General features: G+C 37.1%; 2 protein-coding genes across 6 annotated transcripts in view; one reads left to right on the plus strand and one right to left on the minus strand.

The window, feature by feature from the left end:
• The window catches only part of GABRB1 (gamma-aminobutyric acid type A receptor subunit beta1), a 444,633-nt gene extending 438,603 nt beyond the window's left edge, over nucleotides 1-6,030 (minus strand). Inside the window, exon 1 of one of the 3 annotated variants that reach the window (XM_037742647.1) lies at nucleotides 5,958-6,030. The gene's annotated coding sequence lies outside the window, so the exon portion shown is untranslated. Of the gene's footprint in view, nucleotides 1-5,502; nucleotides 5,615-5,957 lie in introns of those variants that run through there. The other 2 variants (XM_037742649.1, XM_037742648.1) reach the window with 2 other exon arrangements.
• The window catches only part of GABRA4 (gamma-aminobutyric acid type A receptor subunit alpha4), a 76,257-nt gene continuing 59,867 nt past the window's right edge, over nucleotides 5,511-21,900 (plus strand). Inside the window, exons 1-3 of one of the 3 annotated variants that reach the window (XM_017540335.2) lie at nucleotides 5,511-6,578; nucleotides 6,986-7,104; nucleotides 20,952-21,019. In XM_017540335.2, coding sequence (XP_017395824.1) covers nucleotides 6,493-6,578; nucleotides 6,986-7,104; nucleotides 20,952-21,019 — 273 coding nt within the window. In that variant the 5' untranslated portion in view covers nucleotides 5,511-6,492. The remainder of the gene's footprint in view (nucleotides 6,579-6,985; nucleotides 7,105-20,951; nucleotides 21,020-21,900) is intronic. The other 2 variants (XM_017540336.2, XM_037742646.1) reach the window with 2 other exon arrangements.

Consider the following 21,900-nt stretch of genomic DNA (forward strand, 5'->3'; position numbering starts at 1 on the left):
TGTTGACCAGGATGGTCTCGATCTCTTGACCTCGTGATCTACCCGCCTCGGCCTCCCAAAGTGCTGGGATTACAGGCTTGAGCCACCGCGCCCGGCCCATTTTGCCATATTTTCTTCAGATATTTTTAATGAGATAGAGCAGTACATAAATAGTTGAAATGGTTAATATTTCTCTTCCTTATTTCATTCCTCTTTCTGCCACGGATATCCATTACCTTGAATTTGTTATTTATTTTTTCATGCAGACTTTTTCATATGGCTACATATATGCTGACAAAATGCATAAATTTTTAATGTTTTAAATGTTATATGAATATTTTGCTGAAGGTATTATTATTATTGAGAGAAAGAGGTTTGCTCCCTGGTGTACTAGAAGTCATCAGACAAAGAGCTTTTGAGAAAAGAAAAGATTTTATTGCAATTTAAGTAACAAGGTGACGTGAGTCCAGCGCAAATGTGTCTCCCTGTGCTGACTTGAAGGTAGTAATTTTATTAGAAAAAGCTTAAGGGGTAGATTTTGGAATTAGCAGGAGATTGGTAGAAGAAAAGAGGAGGTCTGGAAGGTCCTTGAGCATACACAGGTATCTCTTCATGCCTCCTCATGGGTCCCATGTGCAAATTTGGGAGGAGTTAGTATGAAACATGCAATGAAAATTCAGGCTATGATGTCAGTATGTCTATTCTGTGCAAACTCTATTTTAACAGCCATATTGGTGTTAACCGATGCTAGCTAGTTTTGTTATCTTACAAGCAGAAGGAGTTTTAGCACTGTTTCTTTTATTTGTAATCCATTATCTTGTAAACTAAACAGTTTTTCTCATTGGTGTCTTTAACTCTGAGAATGTTTTCATTATTCTGCCTCTTGCTTATTTTGTGTGCATTTACTCCTGGCATATTTATATTGCGACATATACCTTATTTCCTTATTTTAATTGTTGTCTAGTTCTCTCTTTACACCACAATATAATATATCCACTTCCCTGTTAAATGACATTTAATTTGTTTCTAAGTTTCCAGTATTATGAACAACATAACATATTTTAGATGTCGCCTCATGAACATGTTTGAGAGTTTCTTGGAGCTATAAAATTAAAATTAGATGGCTTGGTCATATGGTATGAATATGTTAAACTTAAATATATTGGCAAACTGCTTTCCAAAGTAGTTCTACTAGTCCCTTATCACTCTTGAAACAAGACATAACATTGTATTTATTATAAAATATGCACTTGGGAACAAATTTGACAACGTTTAAACGGTTGTCAAATGAATCAGACCTGTCAGTATTTTCATCTTTGTGTATCCCCTCTGCATGAACTATATGGTTTAATCTGGGGCACTATTGGTAATGCATAAATTATCCTTGCAAACTGTTACTATTAGGTGCTGAAAATAAATCTATTTCTTAACAATAGTATCTTTTTCAGAAACTTTAAAAATACACACATACCATACATATACTAACATAATTAAAGGAATGTTTCTTCTAATAATTAGTACTCTGTACAGGGTTTATAGAACATTCTCATGTGCACACACACATACACACACACACACACATACACACAGAGAATCATGGCTCTTTGGAGTAGTACTTCTAAACTTTTTCTGAGAGCTTATTTCAGAATTCAAGGTCTGATGAAAACAATAATGCTTCACATATTATTAGGTATTTTCAATTAAGCCTAAAAATTAGTTATTAAATAAATTACTTGGATTGTATCCCATTAAATTGTATTCTTTGTACTTATTTAAAAAATCAGATTTTCAAATAAAACAAAAGTTAATATTGAATAACAAATATTTCCTAATATAATTTAAATTAATGTGAGAGCTTGGAGACTATTAGTATTGATATACTGTCTTAACGTCCAACTTGATCTCAGACAATTATAAAAACAATTAATATAATATATATTCATAATTAATTGAAATATACTATAATAGTTGAATTTCCAAATTTCATATGTAGAGTTTATTCAGGTAAAAATATTGTCCTAATTTAATTTTTTAAAGTAATTTCTCTGAAATAACTAAATTTACATTAACTTCATGGCAAAAAGTTCTTATTTTGACAGCAGTATTAACTGGTATTATGAGATGTTTAGTCAAATACAGTATGTTAAATTCCCTCAGATTAGGAAATCCTTGTACACTGTTGGTGGGAACGTAAATTGGTACAGCTATTGCGGAAACAGTATGAAGGTTCCTCAAAAAATTAAGCATAGCACTATCATATGACCTAGCAGTCCCTCTTCTGGGCATATACCCAAAGGAAATAAAATCAGCATCTTGTAGAGATATCTGAGCTCTAATGTTTATTGCAGCATTATTTATAATAGTCAAGATATGGATACAACCTATGTGTGTCCATCAGTGGGTGAATATGTGCATATATATATATATATATATATATATGTAATACATGTACACACACACATATATATATATGCTTTAAAAAAGAAAGGATACTGCCATTTGCAACAGCATGGATGAACCTGGAGGACATATACTAACTGAAATAAGCCAGACACAGAAAGCGCAGAAAAATAAATATGAAATGTTCTCACTTATTTGAGGAATCTGTAAATAGTCAAGTACATAGAAACTGAGAGTAGAATGGTAGTTACCAAAGAAGGGATGGTGGGGAGGGGAATTTAGGAGATAGAGCTTGAAGTGTACAAAGTTACAGTTATATATGATGATAAGATCTAATGTATAGCATGAAACCATAGTTAATAATATTTCATTGTGCACTGAACAGTAATTTGCTAAGAGAGTAGATTTTAGGGGCTCCCACCTCACACACAAAAAGATAAGTTGGTGGATATGTTAATTTGACTGTACAAGTCATTTCACTATATATATGTGTATCAAAACATCATGTTGTATACCTCAAATACATACAATAAGAAATGAATGAAGATAAAAAAATCTATAACTCAACAATGATAATAGCTGGTATACAGGTAATACTTCAATAGAAACACTATTTTAATACAAATAAGAAAATGTATTAACTAAGAGAGTATCAAATCAATTCTTCTCACCTATGCTAAATGCAATGGGCAGAGGAATACATTAACCTAAAATTGTCAATAGCTTCTAAATTATTGGAACAGAAGTGTTTCAAACTGGGTCTACATCTACAAGTCTTCAGAATTTAAAGCAGTAATTCATACCAGTACCTTACTCAAATGGTTACGATTGGTTCAATATTTACCAGAAAGAATTAATTAAAAAAAAAAAAAAGAGGAAGAGGTTGAACTATTTCAAATTATTTACTTCATTAGGACTAAAATATTTTGTGTACCAAGCTCATTGGACATATGATAAATTGGCAATAAATAGGACTGAGTACCCACAAGAGATTTACAATCTACATGATAGCCTATAGAAACCAGCAATATAAAATGGGATAGAGATGTTTATCACACATTAATTACCAATATTCGTTCACTTGTTTGGTTGAATGTTCTAGCGTTTTTTAATATTAAAATGTTGATCCATACTATAGTTGTCCATGGCCTATAAGAACTTGATAGGAGTTAAACAGTCTTACAGAAAAATACATTACATAAAAACAAAATTTTGTGTTCATTTTCAAGGCATTTCATAGGCATTGTGGACTTTGAAGGGTCCATCCTAAGATTTTAGCAGTTGGGCTGTCTGTATTATTTGTAACTTATTATATCTGAAGTAAACCCATTTGTTAAATTTTTAAAATGTGACTTGCTTAACATGATGATATTTGAGGGTAGTATAATTCATTCACAATCCTGGGCTATCACAAATAGGGGTTTACATGGAAAAATAGCATATTTATATTTGTAAATTGAGGTAAATTGTAACTTTTCAGGATGTTAGAGTTCTAAAAAAAAAACATTTCATGTTAATAGGCAATTTTTTTAAAGATTACAGGCAGTGAAATTCAACATATGTTTTCTTGAAGTAATACAAAAGTAGCATAAATGAAATACTGTAAAATAAAATAAAATGTCTTTAGAATTATCTTCAGCTGAACTTAAATGCTATAACCCAGTTAACAAAAATATAACTGGAAGTAGCTACTCTGAAAGAATGTTCTTTTAATTTGAATATAATAGTTTCACAGATTTTAAATTTGAATTTTAAAGATACTTATCTTTAACAATATGTAACTTCTTCCCCAAAGCCATTATTTTAGGTTGTATTTATTTTTTGATGTGTATATTTTTTAAATGAAAATTGCAAGGGAAAGTAGTTTAGCAAATACCAATTTAGGTTTTAGAAAGTATAGGAAAAGACTTACAGATGTAAGGGTTGGCCTTACATCTGCAATCCCAGAGCTATGGGAGACAGAGGCAGGAGTATTGCTTGAGGCCAGGAATTTGAAACTAGCCTGGTGACACCACAGAGCCTCCACATCTCTACAAAAAAATAAACATAAATATATATTGAGCAGGTATAGTGACACATGCCTCTAGTTCCAACTACTTCGGGGCTGAGGTAGGAAGATCCCTTGAGCCCAAAAGGTAGAAGCTGCAGTCAGCTATGATGGTGCTATTGCTCTCCAGCCTGGGCAACAGAGCTAGACTCTCTTTTTAAAAATGTAGGAAAGTATTAAGATTGGAGAAATAATGTTATATGTGGAGAATCTGTGATGACCAGTGCTTTCATGGTGTGTTTTGGAGGATGCACTAGTACTTCAATTATGTTTCCCAAAAGAGAGAGCTTGAACCTCATCCAAATTTATAAGATGGATCTGGGAACAAGCAATTCATTGCTTTGTTTAATTGTTCATTCTATAAATATTTATTGACACTCTATGTGGCATGCACTGTAGCAACAGATAAAATAAACACAGATGAGCAAAAATTACCCAGCCCGGGCCCTCAGAGAGACTACAGTCTATGAGAAAAGAATGATAGAGATGGAATTAAGATGATGTGTGACAAATTCCATGAAGGAAGCAGTACAGAATACAGAGCACGGAGCTCTGGCTATTGAGCATGATGGGCACTTTTGGCTTTCCCTTCGAAAGAAAACTTGACTCCAAACATTTAAAACACACAAAAAAACAAATCCTCTGTCTAATATAATGAGTTCCCACTTCGTACCCGTCCACTAGTCATCCAAACCTGAACAAGTCATCAGAGTTCCCAATACAACCTAATTGGTGTTTGTTTCCAGGGTATGGGAATTGCTTAGCTCATTGGTCCATCATATGAAAATTTCCACATGCATCATTACTAATGTGAAAGACGCTTTTCCCCCTTGAAGTCAATAATAAATACTTTTCAAAGATCTGTTGGGAATGCTTATCTTTGCTCAATAAAACACTAAAGATATAGAGCTTAGTGATCCCTTTCAGGTCACAAGGGAACTAAGATTTGTCCCCCTCCATTTCAATTTATGTATCCTTTCTCTCCATATCCCACCTTCTCTCTCTGTGTGTGCCTCTGTCACACACACATTTTCTTTTCCCCCCTCTCCCTCTCTCCAGCCGTCCTTTCCCCCTACCTAAAGCGGTCAACCTCTGGAAGTAAGTCAACTCCGTTCTGAAACAGAAGAGTGTCGAAAGAAGTGAAAGTGATTTTGACAAGAGGTCGCTTGTCTCCACCTCTCCCCTCCTCTCCAGAAAAGGATGGAGCAGCAACGCGGAGGGTGAGCGCGTGTCCAGTGGAGGCGGGTAAAGAAACGGGGTGTCTTTAAAGCCATAGCTTAGCAAATGCTGGGACTAGGGTGAGGCTGGAGTCCACTTTACGATAGTTTGGCGGGAGTCCGTCCGGTGAGTGGTAACCCCTGTTACCAGGAAGAATCTTTTTGGTTCCATCGCCCTCCCTACCACCCCCCACAACACCTGACGGGTTGGGTCTCAAAGGTCGATTGAGCCCGGACTTGTCCCCCCCTCCTCACCACCTCTTCCCACCCCACGCCCAGCAGTCCCCGTCACCCACCCCTTCTCTACCTCCAACCTTGACTCTGGGTACAAACAGGTCCTCGCACAACCTGACGAGAGAGGAGCTTCATTGGTTAGATCCAAATCCCAGCGGAAGGGAGGGGGCCAGGAGGGAGGAGGCCAAGCACTGCTGTGGGCGGGGAGCCCACTTGGGGTGGGGGGCTGCGGAGCCGGAGGAGGGGCGAGAGACCCCGGTCCTCATCCCGGAGTTACAGTCGGAACAAACTTGCCGAGTCTTGCAGCGGGAGCGCGCGGATGCGAACCCCAGAACCTCCAGCGCGCGGGCACGAAAGGGTGTGGAGCGGTATACATAGCTCCACATACACATTGAACGCTGAGCGAGAAAGGAGGGGGCGAGGAAGGCAGGTTCCGCCTCCCCTGGCCCCGTGCACACACACGCCCACCGCGGCTCGGGCTGGCTGAGCGCGGGCGAGTGTGAGCGCGAGTGTGCGCACGCCGCGGGAGCCTCTCTGCCCTCTCCTCGCACCCTGCTCAGGGCATCTGAAGAGCCTGGAAACGTGAACAGGCTTGAAGTATGGCATGTTGCAAAGATGGTTTCTGCCAAGAAGGTACCCGCGATCGCTCTATCCGCCGGGGTCAGTTTCGCCCTCCTGCGCTTCCTGTGCCTGGCGGTTTGGTGAGTTCTCTGGGGTGTGCGGGGAGGTGGGCGACGGGAAAGTGGAGAAATGGCCAGCTCCTGGACCCCTTCGGGCACTCGCTCCGCCCTGGGCGGACTAGATCTTCTTATCTCAGCTGTAAGATCGGGGGCCAAAGCCAAGCTTTTCTGTGACCGCATAGATGCGGAGAGCACGAAGGGTGCAGGGCGCAAGAGGCGTGTGGGCACTGGGGGTCTGTGGTGGGGCGCGCTTTTCCTGACCATTTCTATCTTCTGCATCCCAACCCCCAGCTTCGTCGCCTTTAGCTTGGGGCAAGCGACTCTTTCCCTAGAAAACAAACCTGTTTGCACCTGTTCTCTGATGGATTCTTAAAATAATCTCCTCCGCCCCCGTTTTTTTTTTTTTTTTTTTTTTTTCCCTCTTGCAGTTTAAACGATTCCCCAGGACAGAACCAAAAGGAGGAGAAATTGTGCACAGAAAATTTCACCCGCATCCTGGACAGTTTGCTCGATGGTTATGACAACAGGCTGCGTCCTGGATTTGGGGGTATGAACGATTTCAAAAGCGCAAGTGTACCCTGTCTGTCCCTCTCTTGGTCTGCCTGTCTGTCTGTCTGTGGGAATATCATTAGGTATGCCTCACGTGCAAAAATAAATCTCTATCTCTCCTCTCTTGGTGAGACCTATGACAAGAAGACCGCCTCCACCCGTACTTTCCCATCTCCCTGTCCCCTCAGAAGCTTTGCCTCTCCCCCACACTAATTACCTCCCGGGACCTGACTGCTGGGTGGGGGAGGTTGGAGAGGAAGAGTCAAAAATGGGAAGTCTAGGCTCAGCTGCCTGGCCGCTCTTCGCTGAGAATAGTTTCCCTGAACCTGGCCACTTCGCTCAGAGCAGGTTGCACTTGAAGCAGCTGAACCGAAGTCCCTCTTCCTCCCACGTGTCCAAGCCTCTGCCAAAACCTTGGCCAGCGTTCTACCTAGGACATGAATCTGGGGCATGAAGCTGCCTGCTATGCTAGAGAACCCAGACCTTTCCTTTTCTCTTCTACAGCGGGATGCTTTTTTTCTTTCTTTCTTTTATGGGGATGTGTCATTGCTTTCCTCCTAAGACTAAAGTTAGAGATGTTTCAGCTTGCTTTCTTCAACAAAATAGGTTTAAAAGACTTAATAGAGGCACATCCATTAACAGCACTGTTGCTCTTTTTTATACTCATATTTCCTTTGCATATATAATGGAAATCTATGCGCCAAGCTTTGTACTAGGCACTAGGTCCACAGAAATCTTAAGATACAGTTCTTAACCTCAAACAGCTTCTCAGTCCAGTTGAACGAGGACAAATCACTTGCTACGGTCCCATTCACAGGTTTGACCCAAGTTCTTTGATCTCAAATTCCCTATTCTTTACAGTACACTGCACTAATTACCCTTCAGCAAATGAGTTGAATAAGACAAATATTCTATCTTACAGGAGCTTACATTCAAGCGGTAACAATAATAGCAGCCAGTAATATTGTATTTATTTAATAACATGTTCACATATACCAGGCATTTTATAGACATTACTACTCTGTATAACCCTCACAACAATCCTTTGAAAGCCAATACTATCCCCACTTTACAGATAAGGAAATTGAGGCTTAGAAAGTTAAGTAACTAGTGCAAGTTCGAAGTTAGTAAGTGGGAGTAGAAGGATGTAAACCCAGGGCAGGCTGTGTATTTGAAAGACAACGCCATGCAGATGGGAGTGGTATCAGATACTACATAATGAGTATCATCTAATATTAGAAGCATGGAGCAACTTTATGCTTCCTGTTGAGGGTGTGTGGAAGAGGAGATGCTGGGAGAATGGAGAAAGTAAGAATGGGGAGCAGGACAGCATGTGATGTGAGGTAGGAGTATGGCCTGAGGCTAGAAAGAGTTGGTGGAGATAAAATAGAGTTGGATACAGTAGAATTCGGACTTTTTTGGAGTCTAGTCTCATTTAACAGATGGGACACTGAGGTCTAGAAAGGGAAAGTGATGTCTATAAGGGCACATAGTATATCAATGAGAGGATGAAATCAGGTCTTCTGAATTCCAAACCATTATTTTCTAGGATTTTATGAGAAGGTTATGGGAAGCCATTGAGGGTATTCATTCAGCATTTGTATTTTTTATTTCTTTTTCTTTTTTTCTTTCTGAGACAGAGTCTTGCTCTGTCATCCAGGCTGGAGTGCAGTGGCACGATCTGGGCTCATGGCAACCTCTGTCTCCTGGGTTCAAGCGACTCTCCTGCCACAGCCTCCCAAGTAGCTGGGATTACAGGCGCATGCCACCCACACCCAACTATTTTTTTTTAAATATACCTTTTGGTAGAGATGGAGTTTCACCATGTTGGTCAGACTGGTCTTGAACTTGCTGACCTCAAGTGATCCACCGTCCTCTGCCTCCCAAACTGCTGGGATTACAGGCATGAGCCACCACGCCCAGCCAGCATTTGTATATTGACAGTGATAAGGATAGATGAGAAGGATGAAAGTTTCTCCTGCTTCTTTTCATGTTGCCTCTCCAGGGATAGGTTGCCTGCACTGCATTTGCCTTCATGCAAATCTGAAAAGAGGTGAATCATTTGTCAATGCATGATCTTCCATAAGTGACTGGGAAATTACCATTTTAGATCAAAAATAGTGTTGTGGAGAATGGTTCAGATGATGTGATACCATTTAAGGCAGTATTATATCAATAAAAGAGGATTTATCTGCCCATCAATGTTTTAAACTTGACATTTCAAGTGAAGAAAAAAATAAGACAAGTATCCAGTCCCACGTAGTTCAAATATTCATCAGAAAATTGATATACCAGAACATAAATGAAAGTGAAAAGTTAGAACTGAAATTGTTTTATTATAAATGTTGAAATTTAAAATCATACCTGCCCAGCTGGCTGTAATGCAAGTTATAATTCAAATGGAAGAAGGGATCCATTGTAGATGGATTATTTTTACCATCTAGCATTATATTGACAATAACACAAGCGAAAATATTCTGTGTGAAACCTTACTCGGTTTTGGTTGATCGTAATTCTGCTAAATGTCTCAAGGACATTATTAGTCATCTAACTTGTCACTGACAAGTGATCTGCATTACCCACCTAAAAATATTTTTATAGTTTCATGGGAAGGAGCTGAATTAACATGACTTCCAGCATTAGCAATTGATTAACCATTTAAACATTTACTATGTAGCATAACATGGGTTTTTGTTTCTTTCTTTCTTTCTTGGCTTTTCTGATAAATGTTTATGGTAGATGTGATTCACTTTTTAGCAGTAGGTCATTCTCTGTAAACACACAGTATTCTCAGCATTACAGAGGAATAGTGATTCTCACCTGCAAAAAATGTGTTATTTGTTTACATGAAGTTGTAAATGTGTACCACTGAAAACAATGAGAAACTTCATCATTGGCACAGACTCTTAGATACCACAAATCAGACCCCTTTTATGACATTGCATACGCTGTGGAAAGTTTGGTATTTTAAAAATAAAATGAAAACAATCCAGATTTTGACTAGTAGGCTATAAATATGGATTTACTTCCTGATTCCTATAATCCTGCTCCTGCTCTTTGTGGGGCATTTACTTTATATCTGTTTATACAACTTCTCTGTGTTCCATTTCAAACAAAGCTAAAAGCAAAGATTTGAATTGAAATTGGATGGTTTGTGATTGCTCAGTAGGCCAGGCAGGGGTTGAAATAGATTTGGAAACTAAATTACGTATTTTTAACTCAGCAGCACAGCTTGCGATAGGGAAATAAAAGGAACTGAAATGGTTTCCTTTTTTTTTTTTTTTTTTTTTTTTTTTTTTTTTTTTTTTTTTTTTTTTTTTTTTTTTTTACATCCCTCCAGGATCTCCTCTCTCTTGTCTCCTACATTCTCCCACTGGAGAAGAAAGGGGGAAAAGGTGAAAAGAGAGGGAAGGAGGCATGGTGAGAGAAGCTGGTTTGGGACTTCTGAGGGATGTAGTCCTTTCAACCTCAGACACATCAGTTGCTATCATCCTGAAGTAGCTTGCACCTGTTTAGACGTAGCACACAAGTGAACCTTCCATAAAAGAGTCAGAAAATAATCCTGTAGCTCTTGTTTACTTTCAACACTGTTACATGCTGTCTTAAAAATGTATAGCTAAGGTATTTACTAACTACCAGAAAATGGTTTAGGAAACTTGCCTTTACTCATTTTTCATTTATTGAAGGGTTGCACAGCCTTTCGTGCATCTCAGTCTTCTGAGGCACATGATCTAGAATATTAAATGTTTCAAATACAGATCATTGCCTCTGAATCACCTTCCACAACGTCTATGAAATGGGAATAAGGAATTTTAGTCAATTTTGTAAAGTTGCTTGTAAAGAGATAAGTGGGGCAGGCATCATCCCTCTGTTAGAAAAGAAGCTGAGAAAAGTTCCAGAGAATTCCCCACCAATTTTATAGCTACTCCTTGGTAAGGTCACAACTCACGCCCTCATCTTTAAAACCTTAGTTAGGCAGCTGGTCTACTGCTATATCCACTTCAGAGGCATTCTTGCATCCTCCTGTTTATCAAGGGTCAAATTTCCTGAACATGCTTTCTTGTTACTAAATTAAGTAGGTCTTTAAAATAAGCAAAACTACATTTCCTCTAAAGGAGAGACATGAGAACTTTTATTCTAAAGCTTTAATAACTTTTCAAATAGTAAAGAAAATAGAGAACATTACATGCATTTGGGTTAAGTTGAAGTATCTTTCTCACAAAATCAAATTGTGTTTGCAATGTTTTTAAATGATCCATGTATCTCCATTTAAAAGTTAATGCGTCGTGTACTAGCCTTATTAATTAAATGTCAATAGAGAAATAGTTTTAAAAATACATAGATGAAAAGAGCACTTCTCGGCAATGTAAAGCTTCATTCTCTTCCAATTTGTCCCATTCTTTCATTCATTCATTTTGTGAAATCAATCTGTATTGAAAGACTACTATATGTCAGGAACAATGTAAGGTTGTGAAGATATCATTCTGATCTGACATGAGCCCTTACAGACTTTATAGCTAAGCATTATAGAGAGATGAAAATAATAAAGAAATAATAAAATAATTAAATGAAAATGCTATGAGATAATCTAATAGCATGCTAAAAGCGAGAAAAAATTGGGTGAGGGATCTATTTCAGATTCGGTATTCATGGAAGTCTTTTAAGCTAAGACCTAAAGGTGTCAGGCATGAAAAGAGTAAATGTAATTTTCAAAGGGAACAAAAAAAAATAAGTGCAAAGGTCTAAAGGTAGATCATCAGTTAGTGTGATGTAGACCATGAGAGGAGTCCAGTGTGTCTGTAGCCAGAAAGCAAGAAGAATCTCATAGGATTAGGTTGGGATGGTAAACAGAGGCTAAGTCTTGTAGAGTCTTTGGGGACCCTGTGAAAGAGCTTATATTGTTCTCTTAGTGAACCTGGAAGCAACTGGAGTTTTCTAAGAGGGAAGAATGATATGGTTTGACTTAAGAGTGAAAAATGCTCCATCTTGTCTGCATAAAGGAAGGCGTAGAAAAGGAAGTGGGGCAATTGGAAGCAGGGAGACCAATGAAGCTTTGTTTTACTTTTACTTTAGTTCTCTTAAGTTGATGGTTGCTTGGAATAAGGTGGCAGATGTAGTAAAGATGAATATACGTAAGTGAGTTTTTTGGAGGTTTAATTCAACAAAGAATTGGCAATTGACTTGATATGAATGTTAAAAAAAGAGAGAAAAGTAAAAAATGACTTCTCAATTCTATTTTGAGAAACTGGGCAAGATTGGTGTTATTTAAAGTTGGGGAGGACTGCACGATTTCCTGCCCTCATAAGTTCACACTGTGGAAGAGATAGAAAATAAGTAACAGAAATAAGTAAAATATAGTGTGCCAAATCTTGGTTAACAGCTATAGAGTAATGTAAAGCAGGGGAGGGGGTTGCAATTTTAAGTAGAATAATTAGGGGAGACTTCATTAAGAAAGTGCTATTTGAACACTGAACATAATTAGGTAAAAGCATAACCACATTTGGGGTGGGGTCTTCTAATGAATGAGGAGGAACTCTAAGTGCAAACATATTAAGCAGGAAGTCAGGGACCCTGTAGTGAAGTTTAGCAGGGCTGAGGCATAAGAGGGGACCAGTGTGATAGGAGGACAAGGTTGTGTACAGCTTTGCAGGCTGATTAGGACTGTGCTTTTACTCTGAGTCAGATCAAAAGTGACTGGAAAGATTTTAGCAGGGACAAGGCCTGAACTAATTTTAAAAGGCTCTTGTTGTGTTTAGAACAGGCAGTCAGAGGCAAGGGCAGATGCAGCGAGCTTTTCCATAATAAACCAGGCAAGAAATGATGGATACTTTGACCAAGCTGGTAGCAGAGAAGTTTGCAAATTTATAAGAAATGGTTGGCTTCAGGATATTTTGAAATTAAAGTCAACTGACGACAGCTAGAACGTGGGATGTGAGAGAAAGGGAGGTGTCAAAGCTGATTCTAAAGTTTTTGACTTGAACACCTAGAAAAATTGAGTTGTCAAGACTGTGGTAGAAGCAGACCAGGGGCATAGATGAGCAATTTGTATGCAGGTATGGTACCTGTGAGATGTCTATCACACATCAAATGGAGATGAGCCTGAAATTCAGGGATGACGAGCATGTCAATATACATGGTATTTAAAGACAGAAATCTGAAAAGATTACAGGGGATAAAGTTTGAGAGAGAAAAGGTACAAATACTGAGTTTTGATGTCTCCAATGTTAGGAGATGGCTCCAGACAGGAGAGGCAGAATCTCTGACCCAAGAAAACTTAAAAGGAGTGGCTTGTGAAGTAACAGGAAAACCAAGGGAGTGTGTGTAAAAGTAAGGTAAAATGATAAGGGGAGGAAAAAGAAAGAAAGGAGAAGGGATTGATTAAGTCAAATGTTCCTGACAGATCAAGAGAGATAAGAACTTAAAATTGGCCACTGGATTTAGCAATATCTGTATCTTCAGTGATTTTTAACTGTTTAGTTGGAGCAGTTTTGTTGGTATGATGGGTATGAAAGTCTGATTGAGTTCATTCAAGAAAGAATGGAACACGATTTTTCTGAGCATTTGTACAAGGAAGCAGAGAAATGGGATGGTAGAAGGAAGGAGGTAGGAAATGGGAGAAAGAAAAATACTTTCAAAGTTGATGGGAACGATGTTGTATATAAGGAAAAAGTCATGGTACTGACAAAAGAAAGTGGACGCTAGGCATGAAAAACAAATTATTGAGATAGATGATGGAGTGAATAGGAAGAATTAGAGAAGAGAAAGAGGCAAGTTTGCCTTTCTTTTTTCACTATTAGACCATAACATGTTTTTTTTACTACTGTGAATAATCTAGTAGAGGATATTTAATATTAGACTGTAGGGCAGGGATAGCTGAAAAAAAGATGTTTTTGAGAAAACAAGAGAAATTTGAATTCAGAGCACAACTTTACTTTCTTAAGTTCTTGATTAACAACAACAAAAAAAGATATACAATATGCTGGTGCTATATTTACATTTTCTTTAGGGTTAGGCTATATCCATTGCATTCAGTGTTTCCCGAAATAAACATTGTAAAATCTAGATCATAGGATATTAGAAAAGTGGTGGATATTTGGGTAATACTTCACTGAGTTGTTAAATTTCTTTTAGATGAGAACATGCATCTGATTGCATTTGTGTATATCATTAAACATCACTGCCTTATGCTCTAAGTTTTTCTTATATATTTATTTTCTTATATATTTATTCTATAAGCCACAGGTACACAGATTTGAAGCCTGAATTAGTAGTTCTTGGTTTATGACACACTCTCATTACTGGTCTATACATAATCTTCTTTTTATATATCCTTTCATCTGTTCAATCATTTATTAAACTATAATAAACATACCAGTTAAACCACAAACTAGCACAAAGTGTAGGACTTGGACAATTTTATCCTGCTACGTGGTCTCCCCTATCCTATCTTCCTGTCTTCCTTGCCTAAAGTAACCATGATTTTAATTCATTTTAAAATTAGTTCTTAGTTTTCCTTTGAATGTCATTTTAGATGGACTATCTTTATTTTAAAAGTAATTTAAAATATTTAATTGCTTTGAACTTGCTATATATAATCTTTTGATGCTTTTAATGTGATTATATATTGCTAAAAATCATTCTTATTGTTGTATATTGCAGTAGATCATTCATTTTGACTGCTGTGTGATATTCCCATTACAAAGAAACCAGCTTATTCATCTGCTCTGTTGGCAGTAGGCTTTTTGCTTGTTTCCAAGACTGTGGTGCTGTGAATATCCTGGCCCAAATTTCCTGCTGTAAATGTGCAAGAGTTTCTTTTGCATATATATCAAGGAATGGATTTTTCTGGATCTTAGTGTAAGTGGGAGTTGACAAGATAATGCCAAACTATTTTTCATGATGAGTTTACAAAATCAACTCCCATTTACAGTTTACAATGAACATGACATTCAGGATCCAGATACCCTCTTTAACACAAGATACATCACATATATATCTTGAAATGGTATTTCTTAAAATGGCATTTTATTGTGAAATGATTTGAATTTTTCAGATTCTATGTTCTAATGTGGTTGAATATCTTTTCCAATCTTTCTTGGCTACAAGAATTTTCTTTCTGTGAATTACTTGTTTTCATTGTTTGCCCGTATTTATTGTTGTTGTTGTTCCTACTTTTCTTATTTATTTGACAGCTTTAATTATTGGCAAAGTAGACCAGGATTGATAGAAGGATTATATGACATGGGAGGCCCTAATCCTTAATGTCTCCTAACAGAAAGAAACTTCTAGAACTTTATAGTGTTTTCTGCTCTTTCAGTGATATCAGTGGCTATCTCTTGTCTTTGTTTAATATTCAGGGAGGCTTGTATTTGTATATTTTGTAAATGACTATCAAAAAGAGATTTCTTTATGCATTTCACTTAGGATTCCTTGTTGTTGTATTGCTTAAATACTTCAAGTGTCTTCATCTTTGGAGATATGTCACTAGTATTTTGTAAGTTCATGGTGGATACATGATGTAGGTGGCTGAAAAATTATAAATGTTTCCTCAAGTGCATGGCTTGAAAGGCAATATGGAAAATGCGGATGAACTAGTTTCAAGATCAGCAAACACCATAGGTCTTTCTCATGATGTAACAGCAAATTAGACATTATTATTGGAGATGAAATTTCAAAAATTATTCCATCTTTAGCCATACCTGTACTGCAAAAGTAAAGTAAACTGGGAGGTCATCTGATTCATTGTTAATTGACTTCCCACTTTCCCAGCAAGTTAAACTCAATAATTAGACGGTAGTATTTCCCTGAATTTGATCTTGCTGGTTTTGGCTTTCTTTCACAAAAAAAACTGTTAAATCATCTTGTTTACCTTACAGACTGTCAACCATATTTTAGGGAATAAAAAATATTTCCCTATTACCAACAAAGTAGAATTTTTTTAAATAAAAAATGTCTTTAATGCTGCACAAATGTGTATCAAATATGGGAAGAAATCCTTCCAATCTCAAAATTATCTGTTTTCCATGTAATTATACTCTTAGTAGGTTGCTTTGAACATCCTAAACTGTCTTATTAGAGGAGATGTCTCTAATAATTATTCTTAATTACATAGTGACCATTTTTCATTGACAACTGATTTATCGGAAGCCCATTACATTTAAAACCTGTGATTCGTTCTGCCAGAGGATACAAATACAAAATAAGATACAGTTTATGCTTTAAATTGGAAATATTTTTAGTTTAACGGATGTGGAAAGTAATTCTGTTAATTTTTCCTTTTGATGAGTTTTCAAATCACTACTGGGATAATATTAGGAACATGACAAAACACAGTTATTCAACACCCAATATGTGCAAGACATTGTGCTAGTTTTGGACTTCAAAAAGGATTAAGATTTTGCCTTTGCTGTTACAGCTAGAAAGACCCAGGCAGGATGTAATATGAATAATCGTAAACGTGTGAAAAGTGCTGTGAGAAAATGCTTCAGAAACTAATGAATAAAGCAGAAAATGTAGATATAGTATGTTGTATTATATATTATATTGTAGATATGAAGTTCCATATTTGCCTAAGTAATTATTGATTTATTATTGGTGATATAGTATAGTAAAGCTAGCACATGCTTGAGAGATCAATACAAGGGGATTAGAATCCTGGCTGTGGCATACACTACTTAATCTCTGTGAACTCAGTTTCCAGATACATAACATTCTCATGAAGATAGTGCCTTTGGAGGCTGTCGTGAGGATTAAATGAAATAGTATATGGGAAGATTCTAGTAGCCTATCTGGCACATAATTGATCTTCAATAAATAGCAATGATGATATCTCTGTGTATTGTTCTTTGGAAAATACCCACACCCTGTGAGCATATCTGCTCCTCCATCTGTCCACCCTTTATTCCCACTGCCACATCCCTAGTCCAAGGTGTTATCACCACCTCTCAGCTTCACTAGTATAGCAGCCTCTTAGAAGAGCCCTTCTTCTACTTTTGCTTCCCTGTAATGTATTGTCAATGCCATTGTCAGAATAAGTTTGTAAAAAGTATAATCCAATCATTAAATTTGCTTACTTCAAACCCCCAGTGGCCTCCCATTAATGGGATGCAAATTCCAAATGATGGGATACCAATCAAACTTCTTACCACAGCCTATAAGCAAAGACAGAGATAGACTGAATATCAGAAGAAGAGAGATCCAGGAAAGAACACAGGAAAAATGATTAACCTTTGGGCTCTCTAAGGCTGTTATAACAAAGTACCACAGACTGGGTGGCTTAAACAATAGGAAATTAATTTTCCACAGTTCTGGAGGTATCAAAGTGTAGACAAAATTGGGTTCATCTAAGTCCTCTCTCCTTGGCTTATAGATGGCCATCTTCTCTCCATCTTCACCTGGTCTCCACTATGTGTCTGTGTGTGTCTGTGTCCTAATCTACACTTCTGATATTGGATTGGGGCCCACCCTAGTGACCTCATTTTAACTTAAGTATCTCTAAAAATTCTATCTCCAAATATGGTAATATCATGAGGTACTAAGAATTAGATCTTCGTCATAGGAATTTGGAGGGAATACAGTTTAGCTCATAACAATACTATAGCTCTCCATCTTTTACTGATATTTCTACAACTTATTTTCCATGTAGTTTTAACAAGTCACCATAACATGTATTATAAATATGTTGCTTAAAAGATGCCACTTTTTAGATTATGAGTTCAAGAGTAAGTGTTCTAACCACTGTACCCTGGTTTTTATTCTATCATTGTGGCTTTCATTTCTCATCATTCTGTCCCTCCCTTGCTTTGCTTCAGCCCCATTGACCTCTTTTCTAGTCCTTGCATGCACTCAGCCCTTTTCCTGTCTTTGATCTTGTCCTTTTGCATTTCTTTCTGCCTGGAATCCAATTTTCCCAGTTCTTGCAATGGCTCATGCTCATTCTCCAAGATTGAGTTTAAAAGTCACTGCTTTGAAGAAGCAGCTGTGACTGCAAATCAAGAATGGCCTTCCCAGTCTCTCATTCTCTTACCATTCTGTATTTTTCCTCTTAGAAATGGTAGCATTCTGTCATTTAGTTTATCTTTTTACTACTGTATTCATACTCTGATTGCCCCAATGTCACGTTAGCTCTTTGAGGCAGGGAGTTCCTGAGTTTTGTTTACCAATGTAGCATCAGAGCCTAGCAGGGAGCCCAGTATACAACTGGCGCTCATTCTACAAACATTTATTGAATTAATGTCTGAATGAAATCCCTTTACCAATCAAATGTTTTTAGGATCTCACTCAGACTCAAAGATCCATAAGAACTTATGAGGTAAATACTGAATAATGAATGTCACAAATAGTAACGTTATAATTTTGAACACAAAACAATATTCAAGAATCATTGAGAAAGTAACATGTTAATGCAAGAATTGGAAAATGTTCATTATTATCATGGAATCATTGTTTAACTATGGAACTACAAGAATTAGCATACACCCACACACTTTAAAATAAATTTATAAAGAAAAAATATCATTGGCCTAATTATTCTCTCTCCTAGACTCCTCACTCCCTTGAAATACCTATGATGTTAATATTTTATAGCACATGGTATTGTAAATACTATTCTAGAAAAACAGATGAACACTGTAAAATAGAGTAAAGTGAACAGCCTCATCTAGGAACTTGTTAGAAATGCAAATTGTGAGGCTGCACCTTATGCCTAGTACTAAATCAACAATTCAGGGTGTTGAGTTCAGCAATCTGTGTTTAAACAAGCCCTTCAAGTGATTCTGAGATATATATATATATATATATATATATATATATATGTGTGTGTGTGTGTGTGTGTGTGTGTGTGTGTGTACATATATATGTGCACATATACATATATACACATGCTATTAGTTGTTTAATAGTATTAATAGTTAAGGTTTGAGAACCACTTCCATAAACAGATCTTCAAAGTAACTTTTGATTTCTCAAGAATCTTGTTGAATAGACTAGTTGTCAGGACATAATCAACCTCAATTATTCTGATTAACTTATCTCTGCTTGCCTTGACTTGCAACGACATAGTGTTTCTGGTTTTAATACTCTTGCAATTGTCCTTAAGAAACTAAGATAGTGATTTATTTCACTGTTGAACTTATTTGAGTGAAATTGCTATCTTCTAGGGTTCAGCACACATTACCTGCTTCCTGGGTTACCTAACTATTCCTGGAATAATTTCACTTTAATGAGTTCATTACTACCATGTTTTGTTGTTGTTGTCTCCAATTTTCCATTTAAATCAAAATTTAATTAACTTTTCTGCTTTCTATAGATGTAGTCTTGAAAAAATTAAATCTCATGGTAGATCAGCCTGATCCAGACTTTTTCTTGCACTGTACTGCCTAAGGCTCTATTTTTCTTAGGATACTTATTCAATAAAGAATTTCCTCATTCTCCCTCGAGCTATCTTTCTTTGTGTGGATCAGTCTTCATTCTTTAGAAGAAGAAACACTTAGATTTATTTTTATGAGGATAACTTTAGAACTAGAGCATTAAGTGATACCAATTTCTCTTTGTCTTTTTTTTTTTTTTTTTTTGCCTTAAATCCCATTTCCCAGCCAGAATCCAAGTGAGAGATTATTTCATCTTGATAGCAGGTGTTGTTCTTCGCAGTTACAGAATACCTAGCCTCTGGCTATACAGCATTATAAATGATTGTTTAAGGAAATTATGTTCAAGGGTCAATAATATTTATATTTTTGTTAATAATAAAATGCTATATTATTCATAATGATGACTATTGTCATCATTGAGCACATTATGTTCTAGAGACTGGGACAAATGGTTTACAAGTATTATCTCAATTAATACTCATTAAAATATTTACTATGAGGATACCTGACTTGAAGATCATATTACTAGAACACATTAGAACCAAATTTGAACTCTAAACTTTCTGATTTTAAGCATCATGTTAAACTCAGATTGTGCTAAACCCAGATTGTATTCCCTTGTCTAAAATCTGTGTCAGCCATATTGTCACTATGCTCCCACATTTCTCTTCTGCCAATATCCCTATGTGTTTCTTCATGAGCCAGCCTTATTTGGATACAGGAAAGAGTCTCAGTAGTGGTCATTGTCAGAAGCAAAGGCAACCTCACATGGAATGCATACTTTCATGAGAGAGTTGCTGTGTAGAACATCTTATTTCAGCAATTTCATTTGATCTCTATCAAGTTCTTGCCTGCTGGTTGTGGTTGCTACTATTGAGGAGTTAAATAACTTGCACAAGATCGTACAGCTAGTAGGTAGCAGAGCATAAATAGCTGTTACTTACAGGAAAGTTTTTCTTTGATCCCAATCACCAGTGGATGCTGTGCCTGTTGATAAAGGTGACATGAATCATTTTTAAAATTATTTACCAGTATCCTCAACTCTCCAAGGATGCATCCTGTACAGCCATTATGGTTTTTGTCCTCTTCACTCCTGTGGCCACGTTTCCCTTTTTTAACAGCTCAGTTCTTTATAGAGGCCAATCAGATGATGGACTATAAAATATCACAAAGGTTAAAAGCTTTTGTGTCTCTGCATTGCCTGTTGTAACAGTGCCCAGGGGTAATGTATCTTAGAAGAAACAAGGTTCCTGGTAAGTAATTGGGGTTTCTTTTTGTCTGTAAGTAAACACTGATTTCTGGTTTTGTTGTGCTTTGGTCTACATTTTTTTGTAGAGATATATTGTCTCACTGAAAATTTAAGATGCTTGTAAAAACATGATATGTCATATCTGTATTTACTCTGTAATTATATAACCATCCCAGTCTGTAAAATAGGTAATTATTTTTTCACACTTATTTACTTCATACCTGCTAGGTCCTGTTACAGAAGTGAAAACTGACATATATGTCACCAGCTTTGGACCTGTTTCTGATGTTGAAATGGTAGGTATTTGGAAGTTTGATATACCTTTGAGGCTTGAAGAAAACATGTAGAAAAGAGGGTAATTAATATTTATTTCATTGTCAATCACGCAAAACTAGAAAGCCAAGGAATAACTAATTAAACTTAAAAATATGTAAAGAGTAAGACATTGAATCTCATTTAATTTGCATTTCAGCTGTAACATTTGAGTATTTCTTGACTTAGTGTCATTGCAAACAAAGAGAAGAACCTTCCTATTACTGATCCCTATGTCACAACCTGGTGTTCAGCCTTTTTGCTTTTGTTTTTTTTTTTTTGGTTTTTTTTTTTGAGATGGAGTTGCACTCTTGTTGCCCAGGTTGCAGTGCAATGGCACAATGATCTTGGCTTACTGCAACTTTTGCCTCCCAGGTTTAAGTGAGTCTTCTGCCTCAACCTCCATGTAGCTGTAGCTGGGATTGCAGGTGTGCACCACCACACGTGGTTAATTTAGAATTTTTAGTAAAGATAATGTTTCACCATGTTGGTCAGCCTGGTCGCGAACACCTGACCTTGGGTTATCTGTTCGCCTCAGCCTCCCAAAATGCTGGGATTACAGGCATGAGCCACAGCACCCTGCTGTTTTTTCTTTAGGAAACTATTGAGGAGGAGAAAATTAGAGGTGATCATTAGCTTCAGTATGAACCAGTTGTGTACACTATTTTGTAGTTTTCATTGTATTTAGTATTTCATGTTGGTCTAGTTGCTTGCTGCCTTCTCAGCCCTTCTCCTTCCCTCTCACTCATGTTTAAGAGTTTAGAATACAAATCCCAGCACTTTGGGAGGCTGAGGCGGGTGGATCACGAGGTCAAGAGATCGAGACCATCCTGGTCAACACGGTGAAACCCCGTCTCTACTAAAA

The sequence above is a fragment of the Cebus imitator genome, unplaced genomic scaffold (assembly GCF_001604975.1).
Source record: "Cebus imitator isolate Cc_AM_T3 unplaced genomic scaffold, Cebus_imitator-1.0 Scaffold124, whole genome shotgun sequence".
Taxonomy (NCBI): Eukaryota; Metazoa; Chordata; class Mammalia; order Primates; family Cebidae; genus Cebus; species Cebus imitator.